The sequence below is a fragment of the Mustelus asterias genome, chromosome 5, assembly GCF_964213995.1.
Source record: "Mustelus asterias chromosome 5, sMusAst1.hap1.1, whole genome shotgun sequence".
Taxonomy (NCBI): domain Eukaryota; kingdom Metazoa; phylum Chordata; class Chondrichthyes; order Carcharhiniformes; family Triakidae; genus Mustelus; species Mustelus asterias.
The window spans coordinates 139,510,586-139,535,103 of NC_135805.1; the positions used below are offsets into that span (position 1 = coordinate 139,510,586).

A 24,518-nucleotide genomic window follows, 5' to 3' on the forward strand; every position below is an offset into this window, starting at 1 on the left:
CTATTGAGAATGTGTACAGTATTTACTTGTAATTTTGGTTTATTATTGTCACGTGTATCAAGATACAGTGAAAAGTATTATTTCTTGTGTGCAATACAGACAAAGCATACCATTCATAGAGAAGGCGAGGGTGCAGAATGTAGCGTTACAGTCATAGGGTATAGAAAAAGATCAACTTCATAGAAAAGTCCATTCAAAAGTGGCAGGGAAGAAGCTGTTTATGTTTATTTATTAATATCACAAGTAGGCTTACATTAACACCTGCTATGAAGTTACTGTGAAAATCCCCCAGTCGCCACACTCCGGCACCTGTTCGGGTACACTGAGGGAGGGAGAATTTAGCACGGCCAATCCACCTAACCAGCACATCTTTCAGACTGTGGGAGGAAACTGGAGCACCCGGAGGAAACCCATGGGGAGAATGTGCAAACTCCACACAGACAGTGACCCAAGCTGGGAATTGAACCCGGGTCCCTGGCGCTGTGAGGCAGCAGTGCTAACCACTGTGCCATCGTGCAAGCGCTACAATAGCGACCATTCACCAGAGCGAGGCGACTTCTTGCAAGCTGTGCCCAGCATACCTTCTAATTCTATCTTTTCACCACCTTCTGTCAGGAAAAAGGTACGAAAGTCTGAGGTCACGTACCAACTGACTGGAAAACAGCTTCTTCCCTGCTGCCACCAGACTTTTGAATGGACTTACCTTGCATTAACTTGATCTTTCTTTACACCCCAGCTATGACTGTAACACTACGTTCTGCACCCTCGCCTTTCCTTCTCTATGAACGTTATGCTTGTCTGTATAGCGCATGAAACAATACTTTTCACTGTTAATTCATGTGACAATAATAAATCAAATCAATCATTTATTTCCAGTGATGCTGAGGAATGAATATTAGCCAGCGCAGTGTGGAGATCTCCCCTACCCTTCCAAGCAGTGGCTGGGGTGAAGTAAAACTCCTTTTCCATAACTTCCCACTGCAGTGGCCAGCATTTATTGCCATCCTGAGGCAGTTGGTACGTGATCTCAGACTTTTGTATCTTTTTCCCAGCGGAAGAAGATGGAAGAGAGAATGTCCGGGGTGCGTGGGGTCCTTAATTATGCTGGCTGCTTTTCTGAGGCAGCAGGAAGTGTAGACAGAGTCAATGGATGGGAGGCTGGTTTGTGTGATGGACTAGGCTTCATCCACAATCTTATATGATTGCTCTTGTGCAAGAGAAACTTAAAGGCTACTATTTTGCAAACGCATCTGGTTTTGCCTTTAACATTTTATTAACACGTTTGTTGACAGATAAATCTCTGGAAGGGGGGGTGTGTCAGACTCCACAGCCAGTGCTCACTGATCCTTCAGCTCCCGCAGTCGGTGAATTGCAGACTTCACTAACGGCTGAGGTGGTGTTGTAGGCCCAAGCTCCTCCAGCTACAGTTTTCATGCAAGATCCACAATGCCAGGTGCCGACTACCCTGCGTTTCATCTTTGTCTTCCCGCAGAAGGAGCAGATATATTTGGCGTGCTGACTGATCTCTATCTTTTTCACCATTTTGCGGAGGGAGGCTCCATAGCGAGTGCCGTATTTCCCCACGATCTCCACCTTCTTGGTGCACTTGGCCATCTTCCCGGGTGGTTTTATGTATTTGGTGCAGTAAACAAAATGAGCGACTGTAGCTATTTCTGCCTGAAATAGACTGCTAAATAAAAACTCTCTGGAAGTTGATGTGCGAAAATGGTTCATGGTCGTCTAAGTGATGGTCTTTTTTAAGTGGTGGGGAATGTATCGAGGGAGAGAATCTGGAGATGTGCTATTGTTGCCAGTTCCAACGGCACTTTGGGAGGAAAGGCAGAGAAGAGAAGATTTTAAATATTATTTTTAGAAGTAACTTCTGAAGCTCAAGGTTCAGCTGTGATACACAGTCACACAGAAGTCTGGAAGATGCATTGGAAACAAATCTTCAGATTGGGTCATAATAGGTTCTGCATGAGGAGTTTAGAAAAATACAAAAGGCAACATGTTTCTCAGTATGCAGTATTCTTTTGAACACACTTGGGTGCAGTAATATTCTGTAGCGCCTTGCATCTTGAAGCCCAAATAAATTGGATCTTATCACCCTGTTTACTGAAACTGGTATCTCTTCAGGTAATTACAGCCCAAACTCTTCCAAATGTGGAACTGGAATCCCCCCCCCCCCCCCCCCCCCCCCCCCCCCCCACCCCCCCACCCCCCCGTTTTCGGCCTCAACCAGATTATTGCGTCAGTTCTAGCCTCTGCACTTTGGGTAAGACGTGAAGGCATTGAAGTGCTAATAGGATCCATGAGAATGAAGAACTTTGGTTATGTTGATAGAAGGTGGGAAAAGGGAAGGTTAAGACCCGATCTTGAAGTCATAGAGGCTTGCAGCACGCAAACAGGCCTTTCGGCCCAACTTGTCCATGCCGCCCAGTTTTTACCACGAAGCTAGTCCCAATTGCCTGCATTTGGCCCATATCCCTCCATACACATCTTACGCATTTAACTGTCTTGATGCTTTTTAAAAGAAAAAAATTGTACCCGCATCTACTACTACCTCTGGCAGCTTGTTCCACATACTCGCCACCCTTTATGTGAAAGAATTGCCCCTCTGGACCCTTTTGTATCTCTCCCCTCTCACCGTAAACCTATGCCCTCTAGTTTTGGACTCCCCTACCTTTGGGAAAAGATGTTGGCTATCTAAGTTATCCATGCCCCTCATTATTTTATACACCTCTATAAGATCACCCCTACGCTCCAGAGAAGAAAATCCCAGTCCATCTAGCCCCTCCTTATAATTCAAACCATCAAGTTCCAGCAGCATCCTAATCTTTCTAGTTTAATAATATAGAACATAGCACAGAACAGGCCCTTCAGCCCACGGTGTTGTGCTGAGCTTTGTCTGAAACTCAGATCAAGCTATTTCCTCCCTATCATCCCGAAGTGCTCCATGTGCCTATCCAATAGCTTCTTAAATGTTCCTAAAGTTTCTGACTCCACTATCCCTGCAGGTAGTCCATTCCACACCCCAACCACTCTGAGTAAAGAACCTACCTCGGACATCCTTCCTATATCTCCCACCATGAACCCTATAGTTATGCCCCCTAGTTACCGCTCCATTCACCCGAGGAAATAGTCTTTGAACATTCACTCTATCTATACCCCTCATCTTATAAACCTCTATCAAGTCTCCTCTCAACCTCCTCCGCTCTAAAGGGAAAAGCCCAAGTTCCCTCAACCTTTCCTCATAAGACCTACCGTCCAAACCAGGCAGCATCCTGGTAAATCTCCTTTGCACTCTTTCCAGCGCTTCCACATCCTTCTTATAGTGAGGTGACCAGAACTGCACACAATATTCCAAATGTGGTCTCACCAAGGTCCTGTACAGTTGCAGCATAACCCCACGGCTCTTAAACTCAAACCCCCTGTTAATAAAAGCTAACACACTATAGGCCTTCTTCACAGCTCTATCCACTTGAGTGGCAACCTTCAGAGATCTGTGGATATGAACCCCAAGATCTCTCTGTTCCTCCACATTCTTCAGAACCCCACCTTTGACCCCGTAATCCACATTCAAATTCGTCCTACCAAAATGAATCACCTCGCATTTATCAGGGTTAAACTCCATTTGCCATTTTTCAGCCCAGCTCTGCATCCTATCTATATCTCTTTGCAGTTTACAACAGCCCTCCACCTCATCCACTACTCCTCCAATTTTGGTGTCATCAGCAAATTTACTGATCCACCCTTCAGCCTCCTCTAAGTCATTTATAAAAATTACCAATAGCAGAGGACCAAGCACTGATCCCTGTGGCACTCCGCTGGTAACCAGTTTCCAGTCTGAAAATTTTCCATCCACCGCCACCCTCTGTCTTCGATCAGACAGCCAGTTACCTATCCAATCAGCCAAACTTCCCTCTGTCCTTACACATCCTTACTTTCATCATAAGCCGACCATGGGGGACCTTATCAAACACCTTACTAAAATCCATGTATATGACATCAACTGCACTACCTTCATCAACACACTTAGTTACCTCAAAAAATTCTATCAAATTTGAGAGGCAAGACTTGCCCTTCACGAATCCGTGCTGACTATCCTGGATTAAGCTGCATCTTTCTAAATGGTCGTAAATCCCATCCCTAAGGACCTTTTCCATCAACTTACCGACCACCGAAGTAAGACTAACCGGCCTATAATTACCAGGGTCATTTCTATTCCCTTTCTTAAACAGAGGAACAACATTCGCCACTCTCCAGTCCTCTGGCACCATCCCCGTGAACAGTGAGGACCCAAAGATCAATGCCAAAGGCTCTGCTATCACATCCCTTTCTATAATAGGGTACTTGAAGGAATTTACCTGTTAACGGTATGAGTGCTTTCTAAATATAGTGAAGGCTGCAATAGACGAAAGTCACTTGAGTCTATTTCATCTCACCGTAAGTCCTGAAGTCTGCCCATAGTGGACACTGTGCGAGTTGATATGAAGGGCGACAGATGCTGGGTGTGAGAGGATGGGCTAACATGAGTTGGCACAAGTTGGCAAAGGGACTATAAAAGGGCCATGGGCTCATAGAATCCCTAAAGTGCAGAAGGAGGCCATTCAGCCCATCGAGTCCGCACCGACTCTGACAGAGCATCCCTCCCAAGCGCACACTGCCCTACCCCCAGAACCCCAGTCTTGTAGAGTTGTTGGAAATCATGAGCGATTTGGACACAGGCGTTCGGGAGAAACTGTTCCTACTTGGAAGGATCAAGTATGAGAGGAGAAACTATTTCACGCAGCAAGTGGTTAACATCTAGAATGCACTGTCTGACAGTGTGGTAGAGGTTTGATCTAAGCATTCAAGAGGAAGGTTGTAGGGTTATGTGAAGGTGGGAGGAATGCTAATAGGGTAAATTGCTCAGTTGGAGAAACGGTGCAGATGCCACCTTTAGTGTCATAATCACTCTGTGATTAAATAGTAAAACAGGGAGACTGAGGAATGGAATTAGTTGTAATTTTTCCTTTGTGTATATGGACTGGAGGCTGTTTTGTGGGAGAAGCAAAGATTGAAAGTCTTGTGCTGTAATTATTTCCAGGATTATAAACTTTGTTCAAAATAATATTACAACTGTTCCTGATCCAGGGCTGCCCAGCAGTGTTCCCTCTGGTGCCAGTGACCCCTCTGCTTGGATGTCTTAAATACACACTGGGGTTTTGGCTATAGTGGGGTGGCATAGTGGTTAGCACTGTTGCCCCTTAGCACCAGGGACCCGTGTTCAATTCCTGGCTTGGATCCCTGTCTGTGCGGAGTCTGCACGTTGTCCCCGTGTCTGCGTGGGTTTCCTCCGGGTGCTCCGGTTTCCTCCCACAGTCCGAAAGATGTGCGGGTTAGGTTGATTGGCCATGCTAAATTCTCCCTCGGTGTATCCAAACAGGCACCGGAGTGTGGCGACTAGGGGATTTTCACACTAACTTCATTGCAGTGTTAATATAAGCTACTTATGCCACTGATTTTTTAAAAAATTCAATGTGGCTGCAGTTTGTCTGAAGCCGAATTCTTGTAACTTATTCTAGCAAACGAGTATGGTGCGCTAGTTGTTACTGGCCTGGTAATAAGAGAACAAGAGTTCAAATTCACTATCAGCTCTTGATTCAACTGAAGTTTTTTAAAAATGTCGAGTCAGTGCAGATTTGATGGTTGATTGGCCTCCTCCTTTGCAGTACTAGTCTATAAAATCTGCAATTAAGCTGATGTCGGTAAAGTGACTGTGCACAGTCCGATTAATATAAAGATGTAACTCTCTGACATCGCTTTAGGGAAGGAAACCTATTGTCTTTGCATGTGGCTTCAGTCCCACAATGTGTTTGATCCTTGACTGTGAAGAAGTAATGTCTGCTGATTGACAATCTGTTAATCAACTTAAACAGCCTTCACCATCACACACTGTGACTAAAATGCACTCCAAGTCCCACACCCCGCCCTCCACCTAGAATAACAAGAGCAGAAGGTACATGGGGACATCAGCTCCCAAAGTTGCACACCATTCTGACTTTAAGTTTTAAAGTTTATTAGCGTCAGAAGTAGGTTTACATTAACACTGCAATGAAGTTACTGTGAAAATCCCCTAGTTGCCACGCTCTGGCACCTGTTCGGGTACACTGAGGGAGAATTTAGCACGGCCAGTACACCTAACCAGCACGTCTTCCGGACTGTGGGAGGAAACCGGAGCATCTGGAGGAAACACACTCAGACACTGGGAGAATGTGCAGACTCCACAGGACCGTGACCCAAGCCGGGAATCGAACCCGGGTCTCTGGCATTGAGGCAGCAGTGCTAACCACTGTGCCACCATGCCGCCACTTGGATGTGCATCAGCCATTACTTCAGTATCACTGGGTCAAACTTGCGTAATTCTCTATCTAACAGCGCTAGCAGTTCAAAAAGGTGGCTCTCCACAACTTGCTCGAGGGATGAACTTGCTAGTGATGCCTGCGTCACAAGAATAATTTCTGTTTCAGTTAAGCAAATTGTTGCTGAAATGTACTTGTTGCTTCAGATTAATAATGGGTACTGCACAAGAGGTCACACGATTGACCAGAGTAGTAATAGACTTATTTGGTGTGGTTTTGGGTTTGAAGGTAATCTCTGGATGTAACCTGAAGAATACCTGTTACCGAGTAGTTACAACAAGTGCACTTTCTTTTTACTTTGAATCAGGAAAACAAGTGAGAACCAAACTTTCACAAGCCTTTAACCACTGGCTGAACGTCCCAGAAGAGAAATTGAAGGTAAGAGTTCCTTGCATTTCATTAATGGAGACATTCAAAATGTTGGTTTATTTTGTGAAGTAGTTTGGCTATTTTTACAAGTTGAAATGGGAAAAAAACTAGTCCATATATAAAAGTTTTTAAACAGATCAAAATCTTGCACTGATTCCCACATATCGACTGTGCTATATGTTTTCAACCTGCCATCAACAAAATTGTATACGAATTGTGTAAAAGGACGCCCCATTCAGCTGATCGTACCAATGCCAATTCTTTGAAAGAACTATTCAATTAGCCCCATTTCCCTGCTCTTTTCCCAGTGGCTTCCAAGTTTTTCCTGAGGCATATAAGGATTGAGAACAAGAGGGCACAGATTTAAAGTGATTTGCAAAGGCAGCACATGTGATGTGAGAAAAAGCTTTTGAGCGCAAGTGGTTTGGGTCTGGAATGCACTGCCTGGAATTGTGGTGGAGGCAGGTTCAATCCGGGCATTTAAGAGGGCAGTAGCCGATGTGCAAGGTTACAGGAGAATGGCACCAAGTCAGGATGCTCATTTCGAGAGCCAGTGCAGACACGATGGGCCGAATGGTCTCCCTCTGCACCTGAACAATTCTGTATATTCGATGCCTTTAAAGTTACCATTTAATCTGCTTCCACCCCCCTTTTAGACATTGCAGACCATAACAGCTTGCTGTTTATGAAGTCTTCCAATCTCCTCCCCTCTGGCTCTCTAATAAACTATAAATTTGTTTCTATAGTTACTGGTCTTGCCAATGCAAAGTTTCTCTCTATCTATTGTATCAAAATCCATAATTTTAGGTACTGTATCTCGATTTAAACTGGGACATCTGAGCGGAGAAGTAGTTTCTCTATCTGACTGGAAGTCCCTAATCCCCAGTACCATCGTTGTGAATCCCCTCTGCACCCTCCTTGTTGGGGCAGCATGGTGGCACAGTGGTTAACACTGCTGCCTCACACACCAGGGACCAGGGTTTGATTCCTGTGTGGAGTCTGCACGTTTTCCCCATTTCTGCATGGGTTTTCCTCCAGGTGCTCCGGTTTCCTCCCACTGTCCAAAAAGACATGGTGGATTAGACATGCTAATTTTTTTATTCATTTGTGGGACATGGCCATTGCTGGCTGGCCAGCATTTATTGCCTGCCCCTCGTTGCCCTTGTTCAGATAGCAACCACATTGCTGTGGCTCTGGAGTCGCATGTAGGCCAGACCAGTTAAGGACAGTAGATTTCCTTCCCTAAAGGACACTAGTGAATCAGGTGGGTTTTTCCGACAATCGACAATGGTTTCATGGTCGTCGGTAGATTCTTAATTCCAGATACTTTTAATTGAATTCAAATTCCACCATCTGCTGTGGCGGGATTTGAATCCAGGTCCCCAGAACACTAGCTGAGTTTCTGGATTAATAGTCTAGCAATAATACCACTAGGCCATTGCCTTCCCATAATTATCCCTCAGTGTACCCGAACAGGAGCTGGAGTGTGGCAACCAGGGGATTTTCACAGTAACTTCATTGCAGTGTTAATGTAAGCCTACTTGTAACAAATAACAATGAATTGTAGTGCCCAGAATTGGACACAGTAATTCAGCTGGAGGCTAAGCTGTGATTTTTAAGAATTAAGCTTCCTTGCTGTCGTATTCTTGTTGTTCTACAGTACTCCAGTTCTGAAGTGAGGGTATAAAGGGGGAAGTTTGACTCTGGACAGCTGAGGCCCTTGAGTATCAATCCATCTTGTTGAGCAAAGTGTGATGTGCGATTTGCAAGGAAAGATCTCGTGTAGGCGTCCAGGGATAGGTGCATGATATCTTCCCTGGTTTAAATACATCACTTGCTGTGCCTGGCCCCACAGATACCTAATCCACTTGACAATGGTAGCAGGAGTTAGGTAATGCCAGGGTCCCGGTGATGACGCATCATTTGTTGTGAGGTCATGAGGGTTTTTGATTTGGTGTTAGACAAGAAGGTAACACCCATTTAGTGTCAGTTGTGTATGCTTTGAACACTAACTCCCTGAAGTAGGGAAAGAGAAGGGAGATTATGCTGGCCTTTTAATTTTGTTAATGTGCAGCAGGTGAATGTATCTTAAAGTTGAAATTGGATGTGTTTAGATGCTGATGTCATTCAAAATTCTTACCAGCATTAGTGAGGCCTCCACAATTAGTTTACCCATCAACTCTTGAACTCATTATTCAGCTTTACTATGTTGAGTATTCATCTGACTGTCAATGCACTGATACTGTTTGTGTAATTGAACTTTCAGTGAGATAAGGGTACTGTTAAAAGTGCCTCACATTTATATTGGTCTTTGTAAAGCTAGCCTTTAATCTCCAGTCAAGGCATGTGACTTTCAGTCCGTGCTTTGACATTCTACTTTGTTTTTCTATTCGACTCCCACCCTGTCCACAGCCACCGAACTGATTTGACGGATTACTTTTTGTCTGAAATAGTAAATTATGGGCTTTATTAGAATACAGCAGCGAGTGTTTATAGGACAAGCTGCATGTAAGTTGCAATAACTTGATCTTTCAGTTGTTTGTGTGTGGGTTTGTACGTGCAGCTTAAGTTGTGGCTTGGGAAAGATCGGAGTGCAATGTGGTTTCCAGTGTCCTGCATCATGTAGCTGTGTTGAGAGCATCTTACCCTGAGTTTTGGGGTATTTTCCAACTGGTAATTTGTAGGGGCAAGGTGCATTTTGCCCCTTACTACCTCCATGTCCAAGTGTTTGCATTCGATTTTGCTAACTAGGCAAGTTGGTAGCATGCCTGAGATAACAACAGAAAATCTTTTGTTTGATTTTTGTAGCTTCTGCAATTTGTTCAATACCTACGCAGGACACAGTGTACCTGTTGAGAAGCAGCAGTATTACTATACCAGACATTGTCTTCTGTTTCAGCCGGGAAGCAATCTTACTGAACGGTGATAATTCTGCAGTGCTGCCCCTGGGGAGTGAAGAGAAAGTGAAACTTTAAAAAAATATATTTTAACAGTTTTAATACAATGCAGTTTATGGTATGCACTCATACTTCTAACAACAAAATTTTCATTGATGTAAAACATCCCAAGGTGCTTGACAGCAGCATTAGCAAATAAAATTTAAAACCATGTTATATATTAGGACAAGATTTAAAGAGCATCTAAAAAGGAAAGTTGTTTGGGGAGGATTCCAGACCTTAATGTAGCTGAAGACACTGTCTCCAACTTGGGTGGCACAGTGGTTAGCACTGCTGCCTCACAGCACCAGGACCCGAGTTCAATTCCCAACTTGGGTGTGTCTCTGTGTGGAGTCTGTACGATCCCCCCATCTCTGCATGGGTTTCCTCTGGGTGCTCCGGTTTCCTCCCACAGTCCAAAAGATGTGCTGGTTGGGTGCATTGACCTGAACAAGCACCGGAGTGTGGCGACTAGACAGTAACTTCATTGCAGTGTTAATGTAAGCCTATTTGTGACTAATAAATGAACTTTAACTTTAAACCAATGGTAGTGTGATGAAAATTGGGATTGTGCATGAGGCAAAAATTAGAGGAGCACAGGGCTGGGTGAAGTTTCAGGATTGCAGAGTGACTCAGTCATGGATGGTTTTGAACAGAAGAATGAGAATATGAGATTGATGCAATGGCGAACTGGGAGCGAGGCGAGTGGCAGCGGGGCCTGGAGCCAGTGTGGGCGGGTGGCGGGGCCTGGAGCCAGTGTGGGCGGGTGGCGGGGCCTGGAGCCAGTGTGGGCGGGTGGCGGGGCCTGGAGCCAGTGTGGGCGGGTGGCAGCGGGGCCTGGAGCCAGTGTGGGCGGGTGGCGGGGCCTGGAGCCAGTGTGGGCGGGTGGCGGAGCCTGGAGCCAGTGTGGGCGGGTGGCAGCGGGGCCTGGAGCCAGTGTGGGCGGGTGGCAGCGGGGCCTGGAGCCAGTGTGGGCGGGTGGCGGGGCCTGGAGCCAGTGTGGGCGGGTGGCGGGGCCTGGAGCCAGTGTGGGCGGGTGGCGGGGCCTGGAGCCAGTGTGGGCGGGTGGCGGGGCCTGGAGCCAGTGTGGGCGGGTGGCGGGGCCTGGAGCCAGTGTGGGCGGGTGGCGGAGCCTGGAGCCAGTGTGGGCGGGTGGCGGGGCCTGGAGCCAGTGTGGGCGGGTGGCAGCGGGGCCTGGAGCCAGTGTGGGCGGGTGGCGGGGCCTGGAGCCAGTGTGGGCGGGTGGCAGCGGGGCCTGGAGCCAGTGTGGGCGGGTGGCGGGGCCTGGAGCCAGTGTGGGCGGGTGGCGGGGCCTGGAGCCAGTGTGGGCGGGTGGCGGGGCCTGGAGCCAGTGTGGGCGGGTGGCGGAGCCTGGAGCCAGTGTGGGCGGGTGGCGGGGCCTGGAGCCAGTGTGGGCGGGTGGCAGCGGGGCCTGGAGCCAGTGTGGGCGGGTGGCAGCGGGGCCTGGAGCCAGTGTGGGCGGGTGGCGGGGCCTGGAGCCAGTGTGGGCGGGTGGCGGGGCCTGGAGCCAGTGTGGGCGGGTGGCGGGGCCTGGAGCCAGTGTGGGCGGGTGGCGGGGCCTGGAGCCAGTGTGGGCGGGTGGCGGGGCCTGGAGCCAGTGTGGGCGGGTGGCGGAGCCTGGAGCCAGTGTGGGCGGGTGGCGGGGCCTGGAGCCAGTGTGGGCGGGTTTGGAGAACGTTTACCCGAAGATCAGAGGCCGAATGCCCGTGACCGCTGAAGTGTTCCCCAACAGGAAGAGAACACTCCTGCCTGGTAATTGTTGAGCGGTGTTCATTCATCCATTGTGGTAGTGTCTGCATGGTCTCCCCAATATACCATGCCTCGGGACATCCTTTCCTGCAGCGTATCAGTTAGACAACGTTGGCTGAGTCGCAAGAGTATGTACCTGGTAGATGGTGTTCTCACGTAAGATGATGGCATCCGTGTCGATGATCCGGCACGTCTTGCAGAGGTTGCTATGGCAGGGTTGTGTGGTATCGTGATCACCGTTCTCCTGAAGGCTGGGTAGTTTGCTGTGCACAATGGTCTGTTGGAGGTTGCGTGGTTGTTTGAAGGCAAGAAGTGGGGGTGGCCTTGGCGAGATGTTCGTCTTCATCAATGACCTGTTGAAGGCTCTGGAGAAGATGTCGTAGCTTCTCCGCCCCAGGGAAGTACTGGGCGACGAAGGGTACTCTGTCCACCATGTCCCATGTTTGTCTTCTGAGGAGGTCGGTGCGGTTTTTCACTGTGGCGCGTCGGAACTGTCGATCGATGAGTTGATGTCATCGACCACGACACCACACAATCCTGCCACAGCAACCTCTGCAAAACATGCCAGATCGACACTGGATGCCATTATCTCACGTGAGAACACCATCCCCCAGGTACACGGCACATACTCTTGCGACTCAGCCAACGTTGTCTACCTGATACGCTGCAGGAAAGTAAAGTTTATTTATTAGTCACAAATAAGGTTTACATTAATACTGCAATGAAGTTACTATGAAATTCCCCTAGTCTTTCTGGCGCCTGTTCGGGTCAATGCACCTAACCAGCACGTCTTTCGGACTGTGGGAGGAAACTGGAGCACCCCGAGGAAACCCATGCAGACATGGAGAGAACATGCAAACTCCACACAGGCAGTGACCCAAGTTGGGAATTGCTGTGAGGCAGCAGTTCTAACCACTGTGCCACCGTGCTGCCCCCGAGGCACGGTACATTGGCGAGACCGTGCAGACACTACGACAACGGATGAATGGACACCGCTCGACAGTCACCAGGCAGGAGTGTTCCCTTCCTGTTGGGGAACACTTCAGTCAAGGGCATTCAGCCTCTGAAGTTCGGGTAAGCGTTCTCCAAGGTGGCCTTCAAGACACACAACAATGCAGAATCGCCGAGCAGAAATTGATAGCTAAGTTCCGCACACATGAGGACGGCCTCAACCGGGATCTTGGGTTCATGTCACACTATATGGAACTCCCACGACTTGCCTGGGCTTGCAAAATCTCACTAACTGTCCCGGCTGGAGACAATACGCATCTCATTAACCTGTGCTTAACCCTCTCTCCACTCACATTCTGTACCTGTAAAGACTTGATTACCTGTTGAGACTCGCATTCCAACCATTATCCTGTAAATTGAGTCTGTGTCTATATTTGCCCTGTTTGTGAACCCAACTCTTCTCTCACCTGATGAACGGGCAGCGCTCCGAAAGCTCGTGCTACCAAATAAACCTGTTGGACTTTAACCTGGTGTTGTGAGACGTCTTACTGTGCTTACCCTAGTCCAACGCCGGCATCTCCACATCGCTACTGATGGAGAGTGTGCTGGGCAATGAAGTTCTTTGCTGGAGCGAAGCAGCCACGGAAGTGTCTAAAGTGTTCTGACTGCTGTGGGCTATCTCGAGTTCAAAACATGCCCGAGAGAGGTCAGCACCTAAATGAACAAGGCCACAGGATAGTCAGGTTACCCGGGAGAGTGAGCGAGGTGAGTGAACAAGGCCAGCAACAGTCAGGATTTTTATGGGCGGCACGGTAGCACAGTGGTTAGCACTGCTGCTTCACAGCTCCAGGGACCTGAGTCCGATTCCTGGCTTGGGTCACTGTCTGTGTGGAGTCTGCACATTCTCCTTGTGTCTGCGTGGGTTTTCTCTGGTTGCTCCGGTTTCCTCCCACAGTCCAAAGATGTGCGAGTTAGGTTGATTGGCCATGCTTAAAAAAAAATTGCCCCTTAAGAGTCTTGAGATGCGTAGGTTTAGAGGGATTAGCGGGTAAATGTAGGGATATGGCGGTAGGGCCTGGTTGGGATTGTGGTCGGTGCAGACTCAATGGGCCAAATGGCCTCTTTCTGCACTGTAGGGTTTCTATGATTCTATGAGGCAGTGGTCAGGAATTGAACCGTGGCTGTGGACTTGGCAATGAGTGGTCAGGTGGCATTGGAAGGGCTGAGTTCTGGGCCAGGAAACACTGGAGCTGGGATTTTGATCAGACAAATAGGGAAGAATAAATTTCTATGCTGAATGCGATAGTGATGCTTGTTGGGAAACAGTATATATAAGTTGATATTTGCTTAAATTACTTGTCTTTAGCAAGATGGCTGCTACTGTACATGTGGAGTACCCTGCAGTGCCACCCACTGACAGAGCACAGAACTGCACTCACATCCATTCATAGATTCTCTGCAGCTTTGCATTGCCTCATGCAGAAAAGGTTAATTAAGATTTGGGGGAAAGATTGCACAAGAGGTTTAGTGCATGACTATTCAAAATATGATTATATATAGTATAAATGTTCACAAGATTGATGGTGCTAATTTGCACTATAGACAAGTAAATAGTTTGTAATCTATTTGGCCTAGTCACTTTGAAGACTGCGATGCTCCTCAAAATGCACCCAAAATGTTTTTGGGAAACCATACCAGTACAGAAGATCCTCCCGGTCCTTGTATGATTAAAAGTCAAGACCATATATTATATGCCCTACACTTTTTATTGTTTCGTAAAACTCTGCTGCCCACAAATTCCAGCAGATGGTGAGTGTAGAAAGTGCTGTTAAAGAAGACTTGGTGAGGTGCCCAGGTCTTGCTGCATATGGACAGGGACTGTGACTGAAGTAGATGTTAATACTGTCCACTTGCTTTGAATACAGCTCCAACAGTAATCAAGATGCTAAACAACATCCATGAGAGAGGGCAGCACAGTGGTTGGCACTGCTGCCTCACGGCAATTCCCGGCTTGGATCACTGTGCGGAGTCCGCACATTCTCCCCGTGTCTGCGTGGGTTTCCTCTGGGTGCTCTGGCTTCCTCTCTCAGTCCAAAGATGTACAGTTGGGTGGATTGGCTAAATGCACCTTACTGTCTCAGGATATATAGGTTAGAGGGATTAGCAAGGTAAATATGTGGGGTTGTGGGATTGTTGTCAGTGCAGACCTGATGGGCCGAATGGCCGCCTTCTGCACTGTAGGGATTTTATATATTTTACAAAATAAGAAAGCCCCCCCACTTGACCACCCATCTATAAGTGGGGAAAGATTCAGTGGAGATGTGCGGGAGAAGTGTTTTTACACAGAGGGTGGTGGGGGCCTGGATTGCACTGCCAGGTGAGTTGGTTGAGGCAGATACGTTAGCAACATTTAAGACTTATCTGGATGGACACATGAACAGGTGGGGAATGGATGGATACAGGCGGTTGGTCTAGTTAGGACAACGTAATCGACACAGGCTTGGAGGACCGAAAGGCCTGTTCATTGCTGCACTTTGTGCTAATGAACAATGTGTACTATACACAAGATGTGTTGCCAAGGCTCCTTTAACTTTCCAGACCCATGATCTTTTGGGATCTGAACAATGGACACAAGGGAACACCACCTGTAAGCTCTCCTCCAAGTCGCACGTCATCCTGACATGGAAATATAAGTGTTGAGACCTCCCTTCCTAACAGCATTATCGGAATATCTACACTAAATGGACTGCAGGAATTGTGATTAGTACAATAAATCCTCATTATAGGCTATGATTTTGTTCCTAAAAATTGTGGCTCGAAGTGATTCAATTTTGTGGATCATCGTTTCCTGTAGGAATCCATGTTAAAGCAGGAGTTGTTCTGACTATTTCTCAGCTGGGAATGTGCAAGTTGAAGTACTGGACCATATGTGTGCAGCACTGTATTCCCGGCTAAATTAACTTGCAAAATAATTTTTTTTTTTAAAATTCCTGTTCTCCTGAGTCTCTCTCTGGGCAGTCCCTGGGGTTCCAGGATGACTTGCTTCCACTCTGGCTCAATGGGTTGGGAAGATGTTTTACCTTTTCGGGGAGGGTGGCACAGTGGGCTAGCACTGCTGCTTCTCAGCGCCAGGGACCTGGGTTCAATTCCAGCCTCGGGACACCGTCCGTGTGGAGTCTGCACGTTCTCCCCGTGTCTGCGTGGGTTTCCTCCGGGTGCTCCGGTTTCCCCCCACAGTCCAAAGATGTGCGGGTTAGGTGGATTAGCCATGCTAAATTGCCCCTTAGTATCAGGGGGATGAGTAGAGTAAATACATGGGGATACGGCATGGATGGGATTGTTGTCAGTGCAGGCTCGATGGGCTGACTGGCCTCCTACATTGTAGGGATCCTATGATTTGAGGATATCCCTAAAGTGTTTCAATGGAGGTGGCTTTGAGTGATTTAGAGGCTCAGTGCTGAGTATGTGCACCCTAGGGGGTAACCCAACCATTGACTGCATGTTCTCCAGCCTCTGTACAGTTTCACTGCTTGGCTGATGGCTTCTCACTTTCTTTACAGCAGCACGTTGTTTCTCACTCCTGTTTAAAGATGATTAACGTCTCGCCCACAGCGCAACTCCAAAAATTAACAAGCTCTGGCTTTGGATGTGTTCCTTTTAACAAAGCTTGATGTTGCCTCAAGTAACGTGACTCTCAACGGTGCTGAGCTGACAGAACCTGATATTGCACGAAGGGAAACAGCTTGCTGTTGCATGATGGCACAAGAAAAATCTTTCTATCGCAATTTGGGGAACCTACACTTAAAACAAATCCACTTAAAACAGGACAACTTGAAATAAGGACTTGCTACTCTTGACTCTCGATGTTGAATAGCTTCCAGCAAATGCAAAATAGCAAGTGTTTTAGCAGCAGTTTGCCGACCTTTTTGAAAATAACGTGCAACTTCTATACTGAGCTAAATTTTAAGGTAATGTTCATAACTTCTTTCAGATTTTTGGGACTTTGTCTTTGGTTCGTGTTTCTTTAAAACTGGTAACCATGTAGTGTTCTGATTTAACAATAAAGGGAAAGATACCGGGTGCAATTCTTGTAGCTGTCAGCAGTGTTATGGACTTGGAACCTGTGTCTGAATAGGGGTATTGCCTCAACTTCTCAAACCAATGAGCTCCAGCCTTCTGGCACTTGGAAATCCATCTTGCTGCAAGACTGTGTGGAGTTTGCACATTCTCCTCGTGTCTGCGTGGGTTTCCTCCGGGTGCTCCGGTTTCCCCCCACAGTCCAAAGATGTGCGGGTTAGGTTGATTGGCCAGGTTAAAAATTGCCCCTTAGAGTCCTGGGATGTGTTGGTTAGAGGGATTAGCGGGTAAATATGTGGGGGTAGGGCCTGGGTGGGATTGTGGTCGGTGCAGACTCGATGGGCCGAATGGCCTCCTTCTGCACTGTAGGGTTTCTATGATTTCTATGACTCCTCTCTGTACCTTGATGTCTGCCTTGGATCAGGCAGCTGCTTTTAATGACCGGGTGTTTTTTTTTTATCCGCTCCGCCTCCCAACATGCACCTCTCTTTCATCATGTGTCCTTCAGTTATAGCTGAGACTCTTTTAATGTTTGGGATATATCCTTCCAAGTATGCTCAGTAGATTGTACCAAAATAGTTACCCCTAAGTTTTTAATCGGCAAGTTCCAGGATTTGCTATTCTTTCCTGAGTCAAGTATGTAAACCTGAGCTTGTCCAAATTTTTACTGTCCATATCCTAACCCGCACAAAGTCCCATTCACCCACCAGTCTAATGACCCATATTACCTCCCAGTCCAGCAAAGCCCAATTCTCATAGAATCCCTACAATGCCAAAGGAGGCCATTCAGCTCATTGAATCTGCATTGACTTAGCCCGTAACCTCACATATTTACCTTGCTAATCTGTATATCTTGCAGCACTGAAGAACAATTTATCATGGCCAATGCACCTAATCAGCACATCTTTGGAGCGTGGAAGGAAACCGGAGCACCCATGCAGACACGGGGGAGAATGTGCCAACTCCACACAGATTCATTGGGGGCATAACTATAGGGTTCGTAGTGGGAGATATAGGAAGGATGTCCAGGTAGGTTCTTTACGCAGAGAGTGGTTGGGGTGTGGAATGGACTGCCTGCAGTGATAGTGGAGTCAGACACTTTAGGAACATTTAAGCGGTTATTGGATAGGCACATGGAGCACACCAGGATGATAGGCAGTGGGATAGCTTGATCTTGGTTTCAGATAAAGCTCGGCACAACATCGTGGGCCGAAGGGCCTGTTCAGTGCTGTAATGTTCTATAGTGACCCAAGGCTGGAATTGAACCCGGGTCTTTGGCACTGAGGCAGCAATGCTAACCACTGTGCCACCGTGCCATCATCTCATGTGTTCAAGTCCCACCACCACCTCACCAATCCCCATCTCTGTAACAACCTCCATCCTTAACAATCCTCAGACATACATTCCGAATTCCTCCGATTCTGGCCTCTTGCATATCCCTGATTTTCATTGGCAGCCATGCCTAAGTGCTAAGCTCTGAAATTCCCTCCCAAAACCTCATTGTTGCTTCTTCCTCCATTAAGATCCTCTCTCAAAATCTACCTCTGGTGAAGCCTCTTGGGTATCAGTTCTCATATTTCCTCCTGCGATGTGATGTCATATTTTCTTTGGTAATCACTCCTTTGAACTGCCTCAATTTTAATAACATTAAAGGATGTAATGTTAGTACAAGTTATTGAGAGTTTCTGCACAGAGAGGACTCCTATAAAGTTAAAATTTATTTATTAGAGTCACAAATAGGCTTAATTAACACAGCAATGAAGTCACTGTGAAAATCCCCTAGTTGCCACACTCCGGCGCCTGTTCGGGTACACTGAGGGAGAATTTAGTATGGCCAATGCACCTAACCAGCACATCTTTCGGACTGTGGGAGGAAACCGGAGCACCCGGAGGAAACCCACACAGACACTGGGAAGAATGTGGAAACTCCACACACACAGACACACAGACAGACAGATACACACAGACAGACACCGACACACACACACACGCACACACAGGATCGCACCCAGGTCCCTGGTGCTGCGAGGCAGCAGTGCTAACCACTGCCACCGTGCCGCCCCAAATCTGGATGCGATTGAATTCTGTGCCTTGAGAACTGTGCTGGACTTGAGAATTTTGAAATGTTTGGTCACAATATGATGATTCTTCAATCAAAGTTGCTTATGCAGGTAGCTGGAAACTGCTGATCGCTGGACCCCGCACTCTTGCATCGGAAAAAGGTCTGCAAATATCTTGACAAAGTACTGCACGTTCTCCACTTTGATTTTGGGCGGCAAGGTAACACAGTGGTCAGTACTGCTGCCTCACAGTGCCAGGTACCCGGGTTCGATTCCTGGCTTGGTTCGCTGTCTGTGTGGAGTTTGCACATTCTCCATGTGTTTCCTCCGGGTGCTCCAGTTTTCTCCAAAAGTGCAAAGATGTGCGGGTTAGGTGGATTGGCTGTGCTAAATTAACCCTTATTGTCAGGGGGACTAGGTAGGGTAAATGCATGGGGTTATGCGGATAGGGCCTGAGTGGGATTGTGGTCGATGCAGACTCAATGGGCCGAATGACCTCCGTCTGCACTGTAGGATTCTATGATGATGTACCTATGGGATGGTGTGAAAATAGCAAACTTCCCGTTCCCCACAGATTGTTGCTGCTCGCAAAGTAAGTTAGTTGTTTTAATTTACCTTTTGCTTTGCATCCTCTTGTGTCCAAGGTCCTAAATTTTAAACATCAAGGAGTCACCCTCTGGCAGTGAGTCTGGATTCTCATTGTTTACACTTGCGATCCTGTGGAGATTGAATGTAATTCTGCATTGAGTGAGAACCAATAGTTATGACCAACACATTCTGCCTCTAAATAGCTTCAATCCTGATGGAAAAATTTAATTCCTTGATGCCGAAATAACAACTGGAACTACTCTGATGTAATAATCCTCGTGTCTTGGGTCGTTGCTTGATTAGAACTTGCCATCCAACTGATTTAACAATTCACGAGCACCATTGTAGGTAGATGCTTGTCCTGGGAAGGGAAAGTGATGGTAATAGAAGCAGTTCCACATCCAGAGTACTTGTAATGGAAAACTGTCTCTCGGTTAAAGCTTTCCAGGGATTTCAATCTTGTGTTTAAATATGTTTGAATGGAGCCTATTTAAATCTACGAGCTCACTCAACCTATCCTCATAAGACATGCTCCCCAACCCAGGCAACATCCTTGTAAATCTCCTCTGCGCCTTTTCTATGGCTTCCATATCCTTCCTGTAATGAGGCGACCAGAACTGAGCACAGTACTCCAAGTGGGGTCTGACCAGGGTCCTATATAGCTGCAACATTATCTCTCGACTCCTTCATCAATCGAGGAATTGAGTTTAGGCCAGTACACCATACGCCGCCTTAACCACAGCCTCAACCTGCACAGCTGCTTTGAGCATCCTATGAACTCGGACCCCCAAGATCCTTCTGATCTTCCACACTGCCAAGAGTCCTACCATTAATATTATATTCCGCCATCCTATTTGACCTGCCAAAATGAACCACCTCACACTTATCTGGGTTAAACTCCATCTGCCACTTCTCCGCCCAGTCTTGCATCCTATCAATGTCTTGCTGCAACATCCCTCCACACCATCCACAACACCTCCAACCTTTGTGTCATCAGGATTTCTGGAAAAAGCTGCCAAAAAAGCTCTTGAAGTGCTTCTTGACATCACGCCTCACGCTCATTTTGAAGTTATACTCCCTTTATTCTGATTGTCTCTGATCTTTAAACATGGAACTTGTTTTAAGAATGAGGTGTCAGTCATTTTCTCTTAAATACAGGAGAACGTGACAAGTGCAATTTCCTTTACAGGATTTGGGCGCTGAGCAGTTTTAGGAGGGTGGGAATGCTTTTCTGCATGGAGGACAAATTGGATTTGTACAGTACTTGCACATGAATGTTTAACTAGTGTATCTGCCAGTGGAGATTTCTGTAAAAGCTGCTTGGTCGCAGTTCTTTCAGATACTAAGAATCTTTGTGATCGCAAAATGGTATCCAGCTCTGAAAATAGTTGCTTCAATCACACTCCTGTATAAAGGGCTGTACGCTCAGTTCTACTACTTCGAGCTCATTAAATCATGACTGCTGCTCAGATTTAATCAGATCAGCATTAAGTTTAAGAGCGCGAGTGACACAATTGTATAAAGTAATACAGTGCCAGTATTAGCTCTTTCCTTATGGAGTGCTGTCAGTTAATATCTGAGCAGAAATGTTTTGGACGGGTAATAGTGTCAGACTAAATATTGTTCTGAAGTGTTATTTTAGTTTTTTACTGCCGATGATTAAGTTTAGGGAATGCAGACTGATGGTTAATGAGTCTATTACTCTTGCAAAATTCCCACAGGAATTAACTGCGTCTCTACCAAGTTTACAGTAGAGAATTCGCATTCTGTATGTTAATTTGGGAATGGTGGATTTTATATACAAACACATTATTCGGGAAGCTGGCCAATATTTTACAAATGTTCGTAGATCATGTGTACGATAATTTCAGCACTTATTTTCTACTTGTGTGCCATGGCACTGCTGCGCCAAGGACCTGGGTTCAATTCTCGGCGGAGTCTGCACGTTCTCCCTGTGTCTGCGTGGGTTTCCTCCGGGTGCTCCAGTTTCCTCCCACAGTCCAAAGATGTGCTGGTTAGGTGCATTGGCTAAATTCTGCCTCCGTGTACCCGAACAGGCGTCGGAGTGTGGCAACTAGGGGATTTTCACAGTAACTTCATTGCAGTGTTAATGTAAGCCTACTTGTGACACTAATACATAAACTTAAACTTTAAGAAACTGATGGTTCTAGACTACATATAGATACCTGAGAGAGAGTGCCATTCTCTGGCACTCTGCATATTCATCAGCATCTGTAGCTCACTGTTAAATAAGTGGCTGTATAATCTCCTGTTGAAATTAATTATTTTCAATGGTGGCACAGTGGTTAGCACTGCAGCCTCACAGCGCCAGAGACCCAGGTTCGATTCCTGGCCTGGGCCACTGTCTGTGTGGCGTTTACACATTCTCCCCGTATCTGTGTGGGTTTCCTCCGGGTGCTCCAGTCTCCTCCCACAGTCCAAAGATGTGCTGGTTAGGTTGATTGGCCATGATAAATTGACTCTAGTTTCAGGGGGATTAACAGGGTAAATATGTGGGGTTATGCGAATCGAAGCTGGGTAGGATTGTTGTCGGCGCAGGCTCGATGGGCCGAATGGCCACCTCCTGTACTATAGGGATTCTATTAGAAACAAATGTTGGGCAAGGACAAGTTAAGCACTGTTAACATTACAAGAGGGACAGAATTTATAGGGCTTTTTTTTAATATCACATCTTTTCCCCCTTGTTCCAGTTTTGTCCCCGTAAAATGCGTGCAGATGGATACAGTTGTATGTGTGGAAAGTATTGACACCACAGTACTTTTTGTAACATAGCTCCTGAAAAAAGAGAGTCTCAGATTTGACTCCACTGTAGCTTGCAGGAAACTTTTAGGACTTTGGTGTTAGTTTTGACCTGTGGTGCCTAAGCAAAATCCTCGCAGTGCCATAGCGTACCTACTGTTTTGGAATATTTCTATAACTTGCTGAGCCTAGTAATCTGTGTGAGTAACTGCGGAGGAAGGAAGTTTAAGACATGTCACCGTGCCGTCCCAGCTTCTCTGTGTGGCAGATTTGGAACGGATAGCATCAAAGTACCTGATGGAACACCAGTATTGTAGATGAAGTTTCTGTTCCACAACTGAAATAAATGCACTGGTAAGTAAAATACTGTATTCTGGACACGGTATCAGGCAGACAGAAACCTAAGCCCAAGGGATTCCCTTGTGTACCCAGTTTGAAATCCTGCACCGCGAAGCCAGGTGTAACTATCGTAAATATGACCAGCTTCCCCCTCATTCATGGGTGAAGTCCACGCATATACTAATTAACTGATAGGCTTATCATTGATTGCTTCTCAGAGTTTTCTTCATTTGAGACTGGGAATTAGATTCACACGTGAGACCAGGCTGAATGTGATGTCCAGGGTGTCAAATTTAACAGAAGGAATTAGATGTTAAACACCTCACCTTGCAAGTGGCTGGAAAAGGTTTCTTTCTAATCAACTACTAAATGTCTTCCCGGCACTGACCTTGAAGCCAAGTTGAGAATCTCGATGTCCTTGAATGGTGGTGGGCATTGTGCTACTGTAATATGTTGAGATTTACGATATTTCAACAGTAATGGCGAGGCCAGTATATATTGCAGTGTACCTTGGTGTGCACGTACACCGGTCCCTTAAGGTAGCAGGACAGATGGATAAAATAGTTAAGAAGGCATACAGTATACTTTATTAGCCAAGACATTGAGTTTAAGAGCAGGGAGGTTATGCTGGAACTATGAAATGTTGATTAGGCCACAGCTAGAGTATTGTGTGCAGTTCTGGAATCCACATTATAGGAGGGATGTGATAGCATTGGAAAGGGTGCAGAGGAGATTTACCACGACTTTGCCTGGGCTGGAGAGTTCTAGTTATGAAGAGAGATTGGATAGACTGGGGAAGTTTTCCTTGGAGCAGAGGAGACGGAGGGGGATATAATCGATGTATAAAATTTTGAGGGGCATTGATAGGTTTCTTCCTGTCTATCCTTTCTCCTTGGTGGAGGGATCAGTGACCAGGGGGCATAAATTTAAGGTCCAGAATAGGAGGTTTAGAGGGAATGAAAGGAAAGCTTTTTTACCCAAAAGGTGGTGGGAATCTGGAACTCATTGCCTGAAAGGGTGATGGAGGCAGAGGCCCTCGTAACATTGAAGTATTTGTATGTGCACTTCCGATGCAAGCTATGGTCTAACTGCTGGAAAATGGGATTAGCAAAGTAAGGTGGTTTGTTTTTGACTGGTGCAGACACGATGGACTTTTTCTGTGCTGTATTCCTCTATGACTCTCTGATCTTGACGAAGAGAGGCGTTGGCCTAGTGGTGTTATTACAAATCCAGAAATTCAGCTAATGTTCTGGGGACCTGGGTTTGAATCCCACCACGGCAGGTGGTGGAATTTGAATACAGTTTTTTTTTTAAAATCTGGAATGGAGAATCTACTGAGGACCTTGAAACCATTGTCGATTGTTGGAAAACCTCATCTGGTTCACTAATGTCCTTCAGGGAAGGAAATCTGCCGTCCTTACCCGGTCTGGCCTACATGTGATTCCAGAGCCACAGCGATGTGGTTGACTCTCAACTGCCCTCGGGCAACTAGGGATGGCCGTTAAATGCTGGCCAGCCAGCGATGCCCATGTCCCACAAATGAATTTTTAAAATTATTTCTCGTAGCTAATTTGGACATCATTGCAAAGAAAAATTGAGTGGCCCTGGGAAATTTGGGCAGTAGTTGCACTGCGCTTGGTGTGAACTTAGGCCTGATTGTCTCCTGTCAATGCTGCTATTTGTGTTGTCACAACACTCGACTTGTACTGAGCAAGTCCTTACCATTGTTCTGTTTCTACTATTCCATCCCAGTGAGGCCCAAGCTTAGATTTATCAAAATGGCAATCTCTGATTTCAAATTTATAATTGATCTAGCATCAATTGCTATTTAAGCAAGTGAACTCCAAATTTCCTCCACCTTGTGTGCACAGAAGTGTTTTCTCATTTCACCTCCAGATCTGGCTCTAATTTTTAGGGTCTGCTTCCTAGTCTTTGACTCCAAGCTAAGTTAGGGATTGAGATGTTCTTGTTGAAATAATTGATGTTTATCCACCCTATCCATTCCCCTTAATATCTTGAAAATATGGATCAAGTCACCACATAGCCATCTCAATTCCAGAGGATATAACCCTAATCTATATAATCTCTCCTCAAGTCCAGACATCATTCTGGAAAATCTGCACTCCATTCCCAAAAAGGCCAACACATCCTTCCTAATGTTCGGAGCCTAGTCCTGTGCACCTGTACTATATGAGCACAGTGTAATATTGGTATATGGTACTACTGACTCTTCTAACTAATTCTCTACTGTCCAGCAAGTGCAT

The 24,518-nt window shown here is 46.5% G+C and overlaps 1 protein-coding gene and 1 pseudogene across 7 annotated transcripts in view; one reads left to right on the forward strand and one right to left on the reverse strand.

The window, feature by feature from the left end:
- The window catches only part of ggps1 (geranylgeranyl diphosphate synthase 1), a 90,408-nt gene that overhangs the window by 60,954 nt on the left and 4,936 nt on the right, over nt 1–24,518 (forward strand). For 4 of the 7 annotated variants that reach the window (XM_078213394.1, XM_078213395.1, XM_078213397.1 and 1 more), the window contains one exon: nt 6,712–6,782. The exons of 1 other annotated variant lie outside the window; for it this stretch is intronic. In XM_078213394.1, coding sequence (XP_078069520.1) covers nt 6,712–6,782 — 71 coding nt within the window. Of the gene's footprint in view, nt 1–6,711; nt 6,783–15,990; nt 16,399–24,518 lie in introns of all 7 variants that reach the window. 2 more of the 7 variants (XM_078213399.1, XM_078213398.1) reach the window with 2 other exon arrangements.
- LOC144494169 (large ribosomal subunit protein eL43 pseudogene) lies at nt 1,255–1,620 on the reverse strand (annotated as a pseudogene).